The sequence below is a fragment of the Globicephala melas genome, chromosome 1, assembly GCF_963455315.2.
Source record: "Globicephala melas chromosome 1, mGloMel1.2, whole genome shotgun sequence".
NCBI classification, from domain to species: Eukaryota; Metazoa; Chordata; class Mammalia; order Artiodactyla; family Delphinidae; genus Globicephala; species Globicephala melas.
In genome coordinates this window covers 166,289,222-166,306,586 of record NC_083314.1, presented here as the reverse complement: position 1 = coordinate 166,306,586, position 17,365 = coordinate 166,289,222, and the positions used below count along the sequence as shown (strand labels likewise).

Sequence of the window (17,365 nt, the reverse complement as noted above, 5' to 3'; positions counted from 1 at the left end):
AATGCAATATGGAATCCTGGTTGGGATCCTGGGCCAGAAAAAGAACAGCAGTGAAAAAACAGATAAAATGCAAATAAAGTCTGTAGTTCAGTTAACAGCAACGCAGCAATGTTGGTTTCTTAGTTTTGGCAAATGCACCCTGGTAATGTGAGATGCTACCAACAGGGGAATTTGAAACTAGCTGAGGGATATATGGGAAATCTCTACTATTTTTGCAACTTTACTGTAAATCAAAAATTAAAAACAAACAAACAAACCACACACACACCCAGGCAAAATAAAGAGTAGAAAGAAACACAGCAAAATGTTCGTTATATTTGGGAAAAGAATGTCCTCTTTTTATTTGTCAAATGCCTTTAATTAGGGTTTATTCTTTTCATTTTAAACTTTTGTTATTATTTCTGATTAGAAGTCCTCTGTTATTTTATAGTGACAAAAAACGAAATAAAGCATTTTGTACAATATCTATATTATCTCATTTAATCCTCACGATCAGTTTAGAAAAGATTCTTTCTTCCATTTTACAGATGAGGAAACTAGAACTCAACACCAAAGTGATTTGCCTAAAGTTATATAACAAGCCAGAGGAGGAGCTGGGACTTGAACCTCTGTCTGACTCCTGAGGCACAGGGAGATGGAAAATCCTTATCCCCTCCGGGGTCAGGGGAAGTGGTTGGTCTCTCTCCTAAGCTGATTTCTCTTTAGCCCAAGGAAGAATTTTTAAGTAGAATTGCGTCCTGGAAAGGTAATAAGCGGCAGAGGACCATGGAGTGTCCCGGAGAGGGATTTGGGAGGCCTGATGCTCTATCTTCCTCCTCAGACCCAAAGGGCAGGCTGTGTTCCTCCTGTGAGACTCAGAACTACACCAGGAGGGCCGTGTTTCCTCGTTCGGAGAGGACAGGGGGTATAACGAGGGTGAGTGGGAGTCGGGGGTTTCTCCATCTTCATCCTCGTCTTCCCTCCACTATGGGGCACCTCACTGATGGCTGGGCTCGTAGGGACCGGCTCTTATTTACTCAGAGTCTCCCGGATGTCAGGTCCTGGTCTTGACCTTCTAAATCCTGCCGCCAGTGTGAGAGGTGGGTACTGCAACCCCCTTGTAGAGACAAGGGAACTGAGGCCTGGAGAGAGAGGTGGCGCGTCCCAGAACGCGGCGTCGCATCCCCAACGCCCCTGGGCGGGGCGCTCCAGCCACCCCCGCCCCGCTGGGCCGGCCGGGCGGGGCTGCCGCGCTCGGCGGCGGGCGGGCCGTTCAGTGTGCGCCCAGCGAGCCGCGCGGACCATGGAACCTGTGTCGCTGCAGGACTTCGTGTGCGCCCTGGACCCCGCCTCCCTCCCGCGTGTGCTGCGGGTCTGCTCGGGTGTCTACTTCCAGGGTGAGTGAAGGGCCGAGACCCCTCCGACCTCGGCCCCGCGGCGGACCGGTTCTCCCTGCCAGGGCGTTAGAAACCCGGGACACTGCGCCCTGGGTTCGAATCCCGACGCTGCCGCTACCCAAGTTGTGTGATTTGGGGCCACACTCCAACTTCGCCGGGTCACGGCTTTTGCTTGCGTGGAATGCGGGATCACTGATTGCCCCGCAGGGTGGTGATGGGAAGTCCATGAGCTCAGATACTCAAGTGGGTGGAACCGAGCCAAGCTGGGGCGGAACTGCGTTGCGCATTGCATGAGGTCCTACCGTGCAGGGTTGCGGCATTCAGGCGCTCACGCCGCCAGGCTATTGCTTGATTCTCAAGAGCCAGGTCAGCCTTCCCCTCCGTATGCCCTCCCACTCCTCCCCTTGGACGTTTATCTACACGTCCTTCTTTCAGTCCCCCCATCCCGCCTTTGCCCTCTGCTTGGCACTGGGCCGTACTTGATCCGATCAACTCTTCAGTTCTCAGCTAAAATGACTCCTCCTCCGGGAAGCCTTCCTGGCTCCTTGCACACCCGCACATCTGCCCACATGGCCGCAGCCCACCTGGTTCACAGGGATGGTACACAGCTGGGGCTTAGTAGTCATTGCCTGAAAGGGTGAGAGGGGAGGGATTGACAGGCAGTGAGGGGAGAGGCGGCGGCTCTGAGGGTGAGGGAGGACCTGTGGGTGACTGAGTAGGAAAGGTGGAGGGCGAGGAGAGAGGGAAGTGAGAGTCTGGGTGGGGTGCAGGAGGCTACTTCCTTAGAGAGCAAACTACGTCTGAGTGCCCTGCCTTATCCGTTCCCTCCATCCGCTCCCTTGCTCCGCCACAGCAGCTTCCAGAAAAGTGTTCTGAGGCCCCAAGTGGGGTTCCTAGATCAAGGGTGAGACGCCTGGAGGGCCCCACAGGGGGCAGGACGGGCCATCACACCATGGGGTCTCGCCAGGCCCACTTGGGAACCTGAGGGATCTGGGTTCAAATCCCGCTCTCCCTGGGGGCTTCCTGCAGGCATCTGTGCTCTGTTTGCTGTCCCCCTGACACCCCGTCCCACTGTATGTCGCAATACTTGCGTTTCCTCATTATGCTCCCCGCCGGGGGGGTGGGGGGGGCTGGAGTGGCGGAAGTGAGGGTAAGAGAAGAACCTGACAGGATGAGAGTGTGGGAGTGGGGTGAAGTGGAGAGGGGCAGATGGTGATACTGATGGGGCAGATGGCTGTGGTCACCGCGTGGTTAGGAGCCCCAATTCGGAGGCAGATTATGTCCTGGGTGGAGTCCCAGTTCTGCCTCCTATTACCTGATGATCTCGGGCGGCCCATTCACCCTTGCCAAGGCTCGGTTTCCATATTTAGAAAAGAGAAACTGTCCTTCCCTCCAGGGGCAGTCATGAGTCTTAAGTGCTATGACACGTCTGCAGTGCCGAGCACAGCGCCGGGCATATAGTAAGTGCTCAGCACCAGGGCTGCTCTTGTTACCAGCCCCGAGCGTCTGTAGACAGAAGTGTGTGTTTTATGAGCCTGTGTGTATTTTCCTGGGGATAAGGGGTGGGATTTTCATCAGTTTCTCAGGGCTGTTGTAAAGGACCCTGCCGGGGCTGCCCTGGGGGTGCAGTAGCGTCAGGTGGCCTGGAGGCTTGCCCACCTGCACTGTCTGTCCCTCATCAGCAGGATGGGTCGCTGTGTGTGAGAGATCTTTACTGAGCATCTTCCATGCTCTGGACCCTGCTATAGCCCTTTAAACCTTGTAAGTCAGGGCCCAGACCCGCCTACTGGGCCCACCCTGTCAGCAGCCCGCCACCCCCTCCTGTGCTTCTCTTAACAGCAAGTCATCTGAAGAAGAAAACGCCAGTGTGGGTGTTTGGCTTTGTGTGATCTCGGGGCAGTCACCGAACCTCCCTGGGCCTGATTTTGTAGCTAATAAGGGAACTGGGATTTACTGGTTTGTTTATTCATTCATGACTTAAACACACACACTTCGAGGCTGGGCCTGTGCCGGCTGAGATGCATCAGTCCTGCCCTGTGAGCTGAGTTCAGGAGGCAAGGGGATGTGACCACAGAGGGGTACAGTCAGCGCTAAAAGAAGGCAGAGCGGCATCAGGGAAGAGCATTCCAGGCACCGGAACAACGTGTGCAAAGGTGTGACCGAGCAGTGCCTGGGGGCAGCAGGGCACAGGCGGCGCAGCGCTTGGCCTTTGCTGAACGGGTGAAACTGACTCTGTCTCCGCAGGCTCCATCTACGAGATCTCCGGGAATGAGTGCTCCCTCTCCACAGGAGACCTGATCAAGGTCACCTGTGTTCGCCTCCAGAAGGTGGTCTGCGAGAACCCGGGGACGGGCCAGACCATGGAGCTCGCTCCCAACTTCCAGGGTAAGGCAGGCACCTCTATCTCCCTGAGTGTCCTGGAACCCTCCAGGCACACCCTCGGGCACATGTGACCCCAAAACAAACTCCCACCCCTCTGGGTTGGCACACACTGCTCTCACATCCACCACTACCCAGCCCCGAGACCCGAATGTCCTCTGAGTGCTCTGACGGTGTCCTGAGCTGGCATGGCTGTGTCCTCTCCGTGTCCATCTCTGATTACATCTGCCTCTTGGCTGGGCCTTTTTTTGTTTCATGTCTTTGTCCACGTGCCAGTTTTCATGTTCGCTCCCACATTCACTCACCAAACATTTATTGACACTTGCTGTGTGCCAGGCCTCGTGCTGGGGGCTGGGGTGTGGGGTTCAGGATGAAGCAGATGCAGCCCTCTCCGGTGGGGAGTTTCCAGGATGGCAGTGAGGAGGACAACAGCACAAGTAGGCACCAGTTTGGAGAGGGCTCCGGGCAAGAGTGGCCTGCCTCTCCAGAGGTCTGTGCAGGCTTCCTGGAGGAGGTGGCACCTCAGCTGGAGGAAGGATCCCAGCCAGAGGGAGTAGCATGAGCACACTGGTGCTCCAGAAACCCCCTGTAGCGCATTCATTGCAGGAGGTGTGTAGTGTGGTGGACCAGGGGCCTGGACGCTGAAGCCAGCAGCCTGGATGGGAATCCCACCTCTGCCGGCTACTAGCTGTGGCCGTGGTTAGTTCCCGTGACCTCTCTGCGCCTCAGCTTCCTCTTCTGTAATGGGGCAGTCAGCCTTGATGTGACGATTAAATGAGTTGCCATGTATGATGCACTTAGAACAGGGCTGGGCTCAGAGCAGGCACCCTCTGTGGGCTTGTTCTCAGTATGGTTTCCTGTGATCGCTGAAGGGGACCAGTGAGGGCATGGGTTCCAGGTGAGGGGCAAGTTGTGGGGAGGTGAGCGGGAGCCAGACTGTAGGGGGGCGGGGGGAGCTTGTGTGGGGCACGGACACATTTCGTTCTTTTTTTTTTTTTTGACTTAATTAGGCACATAACCCATTTTTATTATAGAAAGAAATATACATATAAGTAAAAAGATCATGTCACTTAGTCCCACTGTTCAGTTAACCAGTTCACATCTAGTGCATATCATTCCAGATATTTTGGGTGTACATACACGTGTATAAATATTTTTACAAAAATAGCATACTATGAATACCATCTACAATGGTACCTTGGCATCTTTATCTTACTTGATGTACATATAAGTCTGTATCATTAAGACTGTGTAGCCTCCTGCTGGACAGATACACAACACCTAAAACAACATCTTTGTGTATCTCTGGTATAATTATTTCCTTAGGATAAAGTCCTAGAAATGGAATTAGAAGGTCTAAGAGATGATGAATATTTTGAGGCTTCACACCGTTGTCTTTAGGCGGTATCTGTTATATCTTGCTTCCAAACAAATTCCTCTGTGTAGCCAGTGCCCAGGCCACAGCTTTCAGCACAGGTGAAGACAGCCAGGACACCCCAGTCGACACTCCTGCCCAGTCTGTCGGCCTTCAGGTAGTTGAGCAGATGAGGCATGACGTGGAATTCAAATATTCTCTTGGCACCACAGGGGCAATCTGGAATATCCTTTTCTTGAGGGATAGTTTCACAAGAGATCCAGATGGGGGCAATCCCTCTGCCGTATCTGAGACGTTGTTCTGGCTCAAGGGATATTTTGGTTTTAAACTTCTGGAAAATTCTATCTTCCCTAGATTCATGTTTTGCCATGGAATCCAATTCTTCCTCAGGTGCTTCACCCATGCTACCTATAATCTCTGATTCATCATCTTTTTCCACAACTTCAGGCATAATCTCATCTTCTGTTTCTATTACAATTTCAAATTCTGGAAAAAGGAAGCTGTGGTCTGGAACTGTACTGTCCAAATCATCTTCTTGTGTACAAGCCTGCTTATGTCCCAATCTCCAGTCCAAAGTCTGATGCTCCTTGCTGCAGTAACGTGCCTTGTGACATCGGGGGCATGTTTTGGGGCCTAAACAGCCACAAACTCTGCAGAGATGAGCACCGAACTCGAGCTGGAGGCACACGGATTCTCCTGTCTCCGGCGGAGGATCCTCAGAAGGTGGCTCATAGGCGTAGAAGTCATTTCTCCTAGGCAATTGATTTCTAAAAACTCGTAGGCCGGCGCAGCACGGTGGCGTTCGGCAGCAGAAAAGGAAGAGACCGCGGTGGAAGGCGAAGGCGCGGCCCGGAAGCCGTGCGTACAGCTGCAGCAGGAAGGCCAGTGGGCGGCCGCACAGCGCGCAGGCCAGCCCCGCGGGCCCCGGCAGCCCGGCTGCGCCGAGCCACGGCGGCCAGACGCCCACCTTGCTGGGGAACTGCTCGCTGCGCAGCCGCCACGCCGGCGCCGCCTCCACCTTTTTTTTTTTTTTTTAAAAGGCTTTATAAATTTAATTTAATTTTTTTATAAATTCATTTATTTATTTAATTTTTGGCTGTGTTGGGTCTTCGTTGCTCCGCGTGGGCTTTTCTCTAGTTGCGGTGAGCAGGGGCTACTCTTCGTTGCAGTGCACGCGCTTCTCACTGCAGTGGCTTCTCTTGCTGTGGAGCACGGGCTCTAGGCGCATGGGTTTCAGTAGTTGCAGCACACAGGCTCAGTAGTTGTGGCTTGTGGGCTCTAGAGCGCAGGCTCAGTAGTTGTGGCGCACGGACTTAGGTGCTCCGTGGCATGTGGGATCTTCCCAGACCAGGGATCGAACCTGTGTCTCCTGCATTGACAGGCAGATTCTTAAGCACTGAACCACCAGGGAAGTCCCCACATTTCAGCCTTTATTTTGAAGGTATTAAGTAGCCAAAGCGCTTTTAAATAGGGAAGTGATGTGTTTTGTTTTGTATTTTGAGGGTTTTTAAAAAATTTGAAATAATTTCAAATTTACAGAAGACTTGCTAGAACTCCTGTATACTGTTTATCCAGATTCACCAGTTAAGCATGTTGTTACATTTGCTTTCCCTCTCTCTGTATATTATATATACATACACACACACATATATACATATGAACATATATTACTATATGTGTGTGTATATATATCTTTTTTCTGAACCATCTGAGAGTTATAGACATGATGCCCCATTACATCTGAATATTACTCCCAGTATTTAGCGTAACTCCTATAAAACAAGGACATTCACTCACAACACTGTAGTTCAGTGACTAAATTCAGGAAATTTAATATTGATACAATACTACTGTCTAACCCACAGTCTGTATTCAGATTTCACCAGCCGCCCTACTAATGTCCTTGATAGCCCGGTGTTTGCCTTGATCCAGAATCTAGTCCCAGATTGCACATGACATTCAGTTGGCCTCCTTTAGTCTCCTTCAGGCTGGAATAGTTCCTCAGCCTTCCTTTGTCTTGCTATCAACATTTTTGAAGAGTCTAGATCAGTACGTTTGCAGAATGTCCCTCAGACTGACTTTGTGTGGTGCTTCCTTGAATAGATTTGTGTTGAGGGTTTTGGGCAGGAAGGCCCTGGAAGTGATATTATGTCCAGACATGGGGTATTTTAGGCCAGTCTGGTGGCAGAAGAATGGACAGGGCAGGGGGAGGGGTAGATGGGCGGTCAGAGGTCATTTGGCCAGTAGCTCCTGGGTTTCTAGTTTGGGAGGGACTGTGGCACTCACCCACCCAGAATGGGGTGGTAGGTGCTGGTGTGTGGGAATGGAGCAGTGGTGAGGTATCTGGAGACAAAGATGGCAAAGTGAGAGGCAGGTGGGGTCGGCAGGTAGGAAAATGTGGCAGTGTGTCTGTTCTGTTCTGTCTCTGGTGACAATCCCTCTATGTCCGTGCCTGTGTCAGAAGGAACTGTCCCCACCCCTGCCCTCACTGTCCATTTGCAATGGTCACTTGCTGCCTGCCATCCCTCAGCCCTGCAGCCTGGATATCCAAATGCTGGCCCACCCTTGGCCCCTGTCCTCGGGGGACTCTGGCTGGTTCTCTGCAGCCAGACCTGGGCATGGGATATGAGGCCCTGGGCTCGGCAAAGGTCTGCCCCACCCTGACACCCCCTGCTGTGCCCCACAGGCAACTTCAGCCCCCTCACTGGCCCCCAGAGCTATGGAACCCTGGAGGAGCTGGTCTCTGCTGCAACCCAGAGCTCCAAGCAGCTGCCCATCTGCTTCATGTCGACCCACAGAATCACCACCAAGGCCAGGGTGGTGCCTCAGGAGCAGCCCCTCAAGCTTGAGGCTGTGGAAATGCACCTCGGGACCTGCTGTGCCCGCTGTGTGCTGGGCACCGGGGCCCAGCAGGTGATTCTGCACTTGCCCCTGTCCCAGAAGGGGCCCTTCTGGGAACTGGAGCCTGGGCCCCCTCGGACTCTGCTCCAGGTGCTGCAGGACCCGGCCCTGAGGGACACCATCCTCACCTGCCCCGCCCTCCCCTGGCACTCCCTGACCCTGATGCCCCAGTATGAGGTCGAAGCCATCATGCACTGTGAGTTCCCCGGGCAGGTGGGTGGGCCCGGGGGCGGGAGGGACAGAGGGGGCCCTGGGGAGCTGCTCTGCTGGGAAGATGCCCCCTATCCCCGTGGACAGTCCAGGGATTCCAGGTGGTTTACCTGGTATATACAACGTAACAGAATAAAGAATCCCCAATAGTGGAAGTTAGGTGCAAAAGGAGATAGGAAAATGGGTAACTTGAGTGAGGTCCCACGTACTTTATAAAGTTTGGCAAAAGTTGGGCTGTGAGGTTGCCCGCAGCTAGGACAAAGAAACATAGTGTTAGAAAGTGCAGCGTTGACCATTTGCTCAGGAGAAATATATTTTCCTGTTGCTGGGGAGAGCAAGATTGTTCGTGAAGGGCTTCCTGTCTGGGAGGGTACTGTCTGGCTGAATCCCCCAGCTGTTTCATAGGTTACTTCTTAGGACAGGCTGGTGGCTGCACACAGAGGGTTGGTGGAACGGAGGCAGAAGCTGGCCAGGTCTGGCCGGTCAGAGGCCAAGCTGGAGCAGAGGTAGAAGAATGGGTGTATGTGTAGAGGTGCCCAGGGCACCCCCATTCTTCACCCTCCACTCAGCCTTGGCCTCTTGACTGGCCAGGTTCTGCCTCTGCCTCACCAACCCTGCTCTGGATGCTGCCAGCAGCCTGACTCAGTCCTGTCCTAAGAAACAACCTAGGCTTTGTTTGCTAGTTTTTGTAAAAATAAGTTGACTGCCCTGGAGAATGAGGCAGCTCAGGTAATTTATAAAGCATTCTGAATTAAAAAAACAACAGTATAATGAACCCAGATGTGCCCATCTCCCAGCTTCAGCCGATTATCAGCTCATCTGGCACAGAGCAAAAATCCCAACCATGTGACCTGAGGGAAGTCACCACCACTCCTCGGAGCCTCAGTGTTCTCATCTGCAAAACAGGGAGAACATTCCGTGTGGTGTGGCTCAAACAACATAGTGGGCGGGCCAGTTTTCCTCAGACTCTTACAGAGTTTATGCACCAGGCGCTATCAATGCCAGGACAGGAGGAGGTTGTCCAAAGTCATGTAGGCAGTGTTTTTCTTGATTTGGTTCTATCTATTTAAATCCAGAAAGGATTTGGAACGACAGCTTATAAAATTACATTCAAAATTCAATTAAAATTTTAAAAGTGAACTGATTGGATATTCAGTGATATTAAGGAATTATCAAATTATTATTATTTCAATGTGATCATAGCCTAGTGGTTATTATTTTTGAAATTTTAGTTACCCCTTCTTTTAGCAATACATGTTGAAATAGTCACAGATGGCAAGATGTGATTATTCTGATTCCAAATAATCCAGTGGAAGGGGAATGGATAGATAGGGGCATAAAGGAAAGAAAATGGGCCATGGGTTAAATGTTGAAGCTGGGTGACAGGTACGTTGGGGTTCACTATGCTATTCTACTTTTATAAATATTTTAAAAACTTTTTATAGTAACTTTTAAAAAAGAGGTTGAAGGAAAGAGTGGGCAAGGAATCTGGTACAACAGGAAAATGCTGGTAGGAAAGAAAAGATGAAGACAGGAGAGAGGTTAGCAGGCTCAGACCTCTGAGGGGTGGAGGGTGCGCACCTGAGCTGACCTCTCCCCTCCACAGTGCGCAGGACCATCGTCAAGATCCCCTCCACGCTGGAGGTTGACGTGGAGGATATCACCGCCTCCTCTCAGCACATCCACTTCATACAACCGCTGCTGCTGAGCGAGGCCCTGGCCCGGGGAGGCCCCTTCCCCCTGCCCACAGAGATCCTGGAAGTTCCGGAGGGGCCCCCCATCTTCCTCAGCCCGTGGCTGAGCTCCTTACGGAAGGGCCAGAGGCTCTGCATCTATGGCGTGGCCTCGCCACCCTGGCGGGTCCTGGCCTCAACCAAGGGCCGGAAAGTGCCCAGACACTTCATGATCTCTGGGGCCTACCAGGGCAAGCTGCGGCGGCGGCCGAGAGAGTTCCCCACGGCCTACGACCTCCTGGGTGCTCTCCAGCCAGGCCAGCCACTCCGGGTAGTGGCCACAAAGGACTGTGAAGGAGACGGGTTGGAGAACCCCGGGTTCATGTCCCTGGCCATGGGAGACAGGCTGGAGGTGTTGGGGTCTGGCCAGGCCCTTGGGGTTCAAGAGAGGGACATGAATGTCCTGGTGTGTCAGCGGCTGAGTGACCAGCCTGGGGAGGAAGAGTATGAAGAGGCAGAGGACCAAGAACAGATTCTGCTGCCCCTCCACTTCTCTGGTGGCTTCGTGGAAGAGCTGGGTGATGGCCGGCGCTACAGCCTGCAGGATCTGATTGCCCAGTTCCCACTGCCCTGTGAGGTCAAGGTGGTGGCCAAGGATGCCAGCCACCCTGATGACCCTCTGCCCTCCTTCCTGGGCCTGCGGCTGGAGGAGAAGATCATGGAACCCTTCTTGGTGGTCAGCCTGGACTCCAACCCTGAGATGTGCTTCGAGGTCTCTCCCCGGTGGCTGGACCTGACTGTCGTGGAAGCCGAGGGGCAGCCAAGCCAGCCGGCTGGGCCCCTCCCCGTAGTCCCAGTGGAGGAGCTGACAGAGGCCTTCTATTATCACCTTCGGAAGTCACCGGCCTTTGAGTGTCAAGCTCCCCCGCCCAGGCCTCCGAAAAGTAAGGGCCTCAGTGGGCAGAAGAAGCAGGTCAGCAAGGCGAAAGGTGTCAAGGTACCAACAGAACCCAAGTGGGCAGGGAGGGGCCACCTGTAGGGATCATCAGGGTCCTGCCGTTTCTTCTTTGTCTGTCTGGCATCATGCCTCTTACAGCTGTACAGGACATGCAGTTTGTTTATTTTTGAATTTTATTTTTTTATACAGCAGGTTCTTATTAGTTACCTATTTTATACACATTAGTGTATATATGTCAACCCCGATCTCCCAGTTCATCCCACCGCCGCCACTACCCACCCACCCCCACTTTCCCTCATTGGGGTCCATATGCGTGTTCTCTACATCTGTCTCTATTTCCAGAACGTGCAGTTTATAAACGTGCACGCTTTGTACCTATTGTTGGATCCTGACCATCCTGACATTGGTGTGATCATTCATATTTTACAGTCGAGAAAATGAGGTCTCAGCGACTGTGAGACTCACTCAAAGTCACACAGTTTGTAAATGGGGGGGCCTGAACTGGAGCGGAAGCATTGTGACTCCAAGTTCACGGTGCTTTACCTCTCTCTGCTACCCCTGCTGTCACTCCCTAGCTCAAGCTACAGCATTTTTCACCTAAACTCTTCCAGCAGCCTCTTCAACCCCTCCCCACGGCTGTCAGAATGGCCTCCCACATCCTTCCCTGGTCACTATGGGGCCTCAGCCCCACCTCCTGAAACCTTCCATGGCTCCCCATTGCTGGGGGTAATGCGAACCCCTTAACATGGTATCCAGGGTCCTTCATAGCTGACTTCAGTCTCACCTTCCCAGGCCCACCTTCCACCACTGCTCAGCAGCTCCAACCACCGAGGAACTCCTGATGCTCTCGGTATGCCAGGATTCCTGCCTCAGCACTTCACACACACCAGTCCTTCTGCCAGGAACATTCTTCCTCCTTTCAGGCTCACGGGCAAGGCTCAGCTCATTTCCTCCAAGGCGGTGACAGTTCTCCCTCTTCTGTAGTCACACTGCACGCTGTATGTAGCTTGGAGGTGGGAGGCCATGTAGTTTTAATTAGTTGTACTTGGTCTCTGGCTAGAACAAGAGTCCTGTGGGGCAGGGACCTCCCACTGCAAGGCAGGCAGAGAAAGTGCCAGTGAGTCCGAACTGAACCAAACTGAATCACGACAAGCGGGCAAAGAACCTGAGTCAGAAACACGAAGTTCACGTCCCTGTTTCCTCACTCTGTGGGCTGTACTTCCTCTCTGGGCATGTTTCCTCACCAGTGAGCCTGGGATAACATCACTAACTCTCAGTGCTGTTTTGTTAGCCTCTACTCGTGGGGCGCTTACCCTGGGGTGGCCCCTTATGCATACGTACTGCCCCACCCAGCTCTCACGGCGTCCCTCTGAGGTGGGCGCTGATAGCCACGCTCTGCTGAGAATGGGGGGCGTGGTGGGGTGGGGGGAGTGATCTACATAAAAAGCACTTTGTAAACTGTAACAAGCATACTGTTTTGGGATGTGCAGAGACTTGGATTTCGTACTGTGTGGGGAGGCAGTGGGATGGCAGTGGAAGTTAAAAAGATGAACCCTGAGCGATCTCAGCCCCAGAAGGGGCTCGTATCTGTGGGGCAGGGGGTAGGGTAGTCGTTTTCTGACAGAACCAAAAATAGACTGGGACATCTGAAACACAGGCCTTGTGACAGTGCTGGAAAGAATGTGGTACGAAGAGTTGAGACCTCCATCCCAGCCTTGGTTCCTGGCGGCTCCTCTGGGTTGGCTCCTGCTTGTTGCCCTAGAACCAGCAATTTCCCTCCCTGGGAATCAGTATTCTCCGCTGCTCATCAGGGAGCCGTACTGTTTGCTGTTGAAAGCATGACGTGGGGGGAAGAGGAGCGGCTTTACAGGTCACTGACATGGCTCTGCGTCTGAAGCCTGGCCCGGCCAGGGATCCCGTGTGAGGCTTGACATGGCACACTCTTTCTGAGCCTGGTTCCTCACGTGTAAACTGGGAACTCTAAACAGCTCCTCAGAGAGTCACTTGAGGGTGAATGAACGGATATGCATACAGCTTCTGGCACATGGTAGGATTTCAATAAAAGTCCTCTTCCTTCTGGAACCCCTCTCAGCTCTGTACTCTGTTTGTCCTGAGGCTTTGTGACTACTTTTTTCTCCTTTAGCAAAAGATTTGGAGGACAATGACCAAATCCCTGTGTAAAAATGCAGAGACAGCCTGTCTCTAGCCCCCAACCCTATCATGTTTCACCCTGGCCCCTTTCTCCCCTGCCAAAGAACAGTTCAAGTGCTTGTAGCAAAAACACCTGGCGTCCTGAGAAGCCATACACTGAAAAGTTCAGAGGGGAGCAGAGGAAGTGAGATTTGAAGGAAATTGCATTTCAGGTACTCTCTTACCCCATTTCTTGGGACCCTGCTAACTTCTGCTTTTTTTACCACTTAGTCTTCTGAAGCCTTCGAATTGCAGGAACCACCTCTGATGCCTAAACCCAAGAGGAAGACCTTGCGAAAGGTCATCAAGGACAGCTGCAATTTATACAGTGCGATTCCTGGTCACAAGAAAGGTCCCAGGCCCACTAAGCCCATCACTCAGGATACAAGTGAGTCTGTCAGCCCCTGTTCACCCCTGTCTTTCCTTCTCCCCTCCCCCATGCCATTCTGCTGCTGCTTTTGCCTCTGATGGTGCTGGCCATACCCTCAGCAGGGCTCTGCTCGTGAGCGACCCTTCCACAGTCCCAGTTGGATGGACAGGCCTATATGAGATGGGCGTAGGCTGAAGGGTCCCTACTGTCCTTCTCCCAGTGGCTCCAGGGCCCTGGCAAGAAAAATGAGTTCATCTCCCAACTACCCTCCCCAAGGCACACAGGAGAATGTTTGCAAAGTGTTCAGACACAACAAACTGTGGTTTCTGGGCTAGCAAGGACCTTAGAGCATCCAGACCAAGCCCTCCCCTGTTCAAGGGACGAAAGTACCCTAAAGAGGGGAAGGAACCTAAGGCCAAAGGTCCTCACTGACTTGGATTCTTTTGCAGATGATGAACACAATTACGAAGAAATACTTGAGCAGTTTCCGAAAACCCTCTAGGTGCTGGAGAAACCTTACTTCCTAACTGCTGCTTCTCAGGGAACCCGAGATATCAGCCAACTATTACAAGCCTTTAGAGGACCCTGGACAAGGTCTCTCAGAAATCAGACTGTGGACAAGGAGTGGCCGGGTGGGGACTGACTGGAAGTAGGATAGACCCTGCACCAGCTTCCCTCTGGCTCCTCTGGGCCCAGCACCTTGCATTTGGCTCCTTCAGGTTCAGAGCTTTGGTATCAAGTAGCCAGCTGCGTTCTACTCAATCCTGCACCCCAACACCAGTTGTCCCACTTGTTAGTGCAGAAAGGAATCCAAGACACTGCCCACCTCGGTGACGGCAGCACAGTGCCTCCTGCCTCTTGGTAAAGGGGACTCAATCCTGACGACACACTGCACTGAGAGCCTTCTGTAATGCTGGCCGCCCCTGCTCCACTCTCTCCTCTCTCTCGCCGTCCCCCACCCAGGCTCCGAGCCCCTGAGGGACCAGGACTGTCTTCCTCATCTCTGCAGCACCCAGCACATGACCGTTGTAGGTGACTATCCAAGATTATTTCACTTTAAAAGCACAGAATAAAAATGACATCTGAGCTTCGGGAAAAATGATAAGAGATGATCACTTATTAAGTTCTGTCTGAGTACCAGACCCTTTACAAACCCTATCTAAATCAACTCTCTGAGGTAGACAAGGCCTGGTTTTAAAGATCGGGAAACAAACTAGTCTAGTGTGCTTCAGCGGGCAGGCTAGTCATGGGCCTGGGTCAGGATCCTTGCTCACCACCTACAAGTGATTTTAACCTCTCTAAGCTTCAGTTTCTTCACATGCAAAATGAAACTAAGTTATCTACCTCAAAAGATTGTTTTAAGGATCGACTGAGATAACATCTGTAGAGCATTTATCACAGTGCCTGGCTCATAATAAATATTCAGTAAACATGTTAGTATCATTACTGTTGACCAAGATCTGAGAGCTGTACCTGTCTCTAAAACCAACACCCCTTTCACATGCTTACACTGTCTCCTAGTCATGGAATTCATCCCAGTGTTTATACTGTGTTCCTGGGCTGTGGAGACAGAGCCAGTATAACGAGATAAGAGAAGAAATACAAGCCTGTGCCTATGCAGAGAATAACTCAGTTTCCAGGGTCAGTTAAGGCCTGTTTAGTAAGGTAAGACCACAGGCCTCACTTCCTAGAAGTAGTGGGACTTTGGTTTCTTGGGCTAATGCAGTCACGGAATTAAGCACCATGGTCAGCGAAGGACAGGCGAGAGACAAAAAGATGGAAGGAGTGTCCAGCGGAGGCGGGAGCCGAAAGAGGGTCAAATTCCCACTCCTGGATTCGAGGCACTACACCTGAGTGTGTCCTTCCTTTGCCTCCTAACATCCCTCTGGCTCTCTGGACCCATGTAATCCCAGGCCGCCACACTCCAGCAGGGCATTCTCCAGGTGACCACTGAGCAGTGACTACGTGCTGCTGGGCCAGTCCCCAGTATCTAGCACCCATGCTCATCTCCACACCAGTTCCCACGCCCTCCTCCACAGACGCAATCTCTACCACACAGGAGGACCCTGAGGAAGAGAGTACTCTGGGAAAAGCAATAAGCAAGAGACAGAAAGTTCCTCCTTGGCACCGAACCCCTAGGGATCAGGACCCCATGCAAATGTCCGCAGTTTCACGTTCACGTTTGCAGTTAATCTTGGCGCCAAATTAAGCAAGATCACAAAAGGGGGGCAGAGGAGAGGGGCCACCAGTTCCCACAAAAGGGGGTTTCTGAGTGGCCAAATGCTGCCATGAGGAGAAAGCCACCAATTTCATAGCAGGGAAGGCTGGGCTTAAAAGGAAAACATGTTTGAAAACCACAACTGTGACTGTCTTACTAGAGCAGTAAGGGTAGGAAGGGAATGGACCAAAGGCAGATACCACCCTCAGGGTGCTTTTGTCTTCTTTACCTCTGGAATAAACCGCTGGGTGGTGGGGAGGGAACTATAATGGGGCTAGAGATTCCCCCAAGCAGTGGTCTCCAAAGTGAGGACACAAGATGATTGACTGGGAAACAGAGAAGAATTACAGTTGACCCCCAACACGGTAAAAAAATCCACATACAACTTTACAGTTGACCCTCCTCACCTGCAGATTCAACCAACTGCAGATCGTGTAGTATGTGTTTATTGGAAAAAATCTGCATATAAGTGGACCTGCACAGCTCAAACCGTGATGTTCAAGGGTCAACTGTATTGGTACATCCTTTCATATTTATTTTTAATATCCTTTTTCATTTCTAATTTTGAGTGTTTTGTAATATATATAACAAACTAATATAGTAACTGATATAGTAAATAACTGCTAAGTAAATGAATATAACCTGGGGATGCATGCTCAAAAATTTATCGAGTTTTGAATTTCCCTCAACAACATTTTAAAAAACAAATCTATTAATTCACATAGGACACTAATTCTTACTGGCTTTTCTCTAGTTAAATCCAATAAAGTACCACTATTTCCCAAGGAGCCTCATCTCCCACTGTACACCTAAAGAGATCTTCCTGAGACTAGGCTAGACTCATGGCTTGGCTGTGACACTGGGGATTTCTGAGAACTTGGGTCATAGTGCTGTTCCTGCTGTCTCAACAATGTACCAAGAGAACACTGCATACCTGACATCCCAGGTGACGACAAATATCCAAAATGCAAGTTCCCCTGGCTTGAGCAGGTAGAAGCTCTACAGAGGCTGGCGTTTCACTCTGCTGAGCAGTGGCCTACCTCTGCTCAGCCCCACGGGCCTCCATAGTGCTCAGAATCCACAGAGCTCCTGTGATACCGTGTCAATGCCAAGGAGGCAGGGAATTCAGTATCCCTGAGTAGCTACTCTGTGTTATTGGGAATGCTGAATCAGCAAGTCCTGGGACACCAATTTCTTATTTTGCTTTATATTCCTAGTAGCTGACCAATGGGTTGACACAGTAGGTATTCAATAAACACTCGCTGAGGGCTCCCCTGGTGGCGCAGTGGTTTAAAGTCCACCTGCTGATGCAGGGGACGCGGGTTCGTGCCCTGGTCTGGGAAGATCCCACATGCCGCGGAGCGGCTGGGCCCGTGAGCCATGGCCGCTGAGCCTGCGCGTCTGGAGCCTGTGCTCCGCAACGGGAGAGGCCGCAACAGTGAGAGGCCTGCGTACAACAAAAAAAACAAAAAAAACCTCGCTGAATTAATGAGTAAGTAGTTTTTGATTGCTAAATCACAGAATTCAAAATCAAAAGAAAAAGTGACTTCCACCCAGAACCACTGCTATTGCCCCCTTGCCCATTTGAGGGCATTAGCATGGTAACTAGAAAGAGAAGTCCACCACCCATAGAAGTATCCTATCATGCATTCCATATTCAAATGTATATGCTTTTTAAACCTGTTTTTAGCCACTGTTCTTTCTTTTAGGCAAAA

At 51.6% G+C, this 17,365-nt stretch overlaps 2 protein-coding genes across 2 annotated transcripts; one reads left to right on the top strand and one right to left on the bottom strand.

Moving 5' to 3' along the window:
- Positions 1–1,267: 1,267 nt before the first annotated feature.
- On the top strand, positions 1,268–14,813 carry THEMIS2 (thymocyte selection associated family member 2). The gene is made up of 6 exons (XM_030872679.3): positions 1,268–1,376; positions 3,621–3,761; positions 7,817–8,227; positions 9,848–10,911; positions 13,294–13,450; positions 13,882–14,813. Exons 1-6 carry the CDS (start codon positions 1,283–1,285, stop codon positions 13,932–13,934), a joined length of 1,920 nt encoding a protein of 639 aa, XP_030728539.1. The 5' UTR covers positions 1,268–1,282; the 3' UTR covers positions 13,935–14,813.
- On the bottom strand, positions 4,928–7,290 carry LOC115866797 (programmed cell death protein 2-like). Its single transcript, XM_060289755.1, has 3 exons — positions 7,210–7,290; positions 6,098–6,148; positions 4,928–5,998 (listed from the first exon to the last, which is right to left on the bottom strand). Exons 1-3 carry the CDS (start codon positions 7,288–7,290, stop codon positions 5,153–5,155), a joined length of 978 nt encoding a protein of 325 aa, XP_060145738.1. The 3' UTR covers positions 4,928–5,152.
- Positions 14,814–17,365: the final 2,552 nt, after the last annotated feature.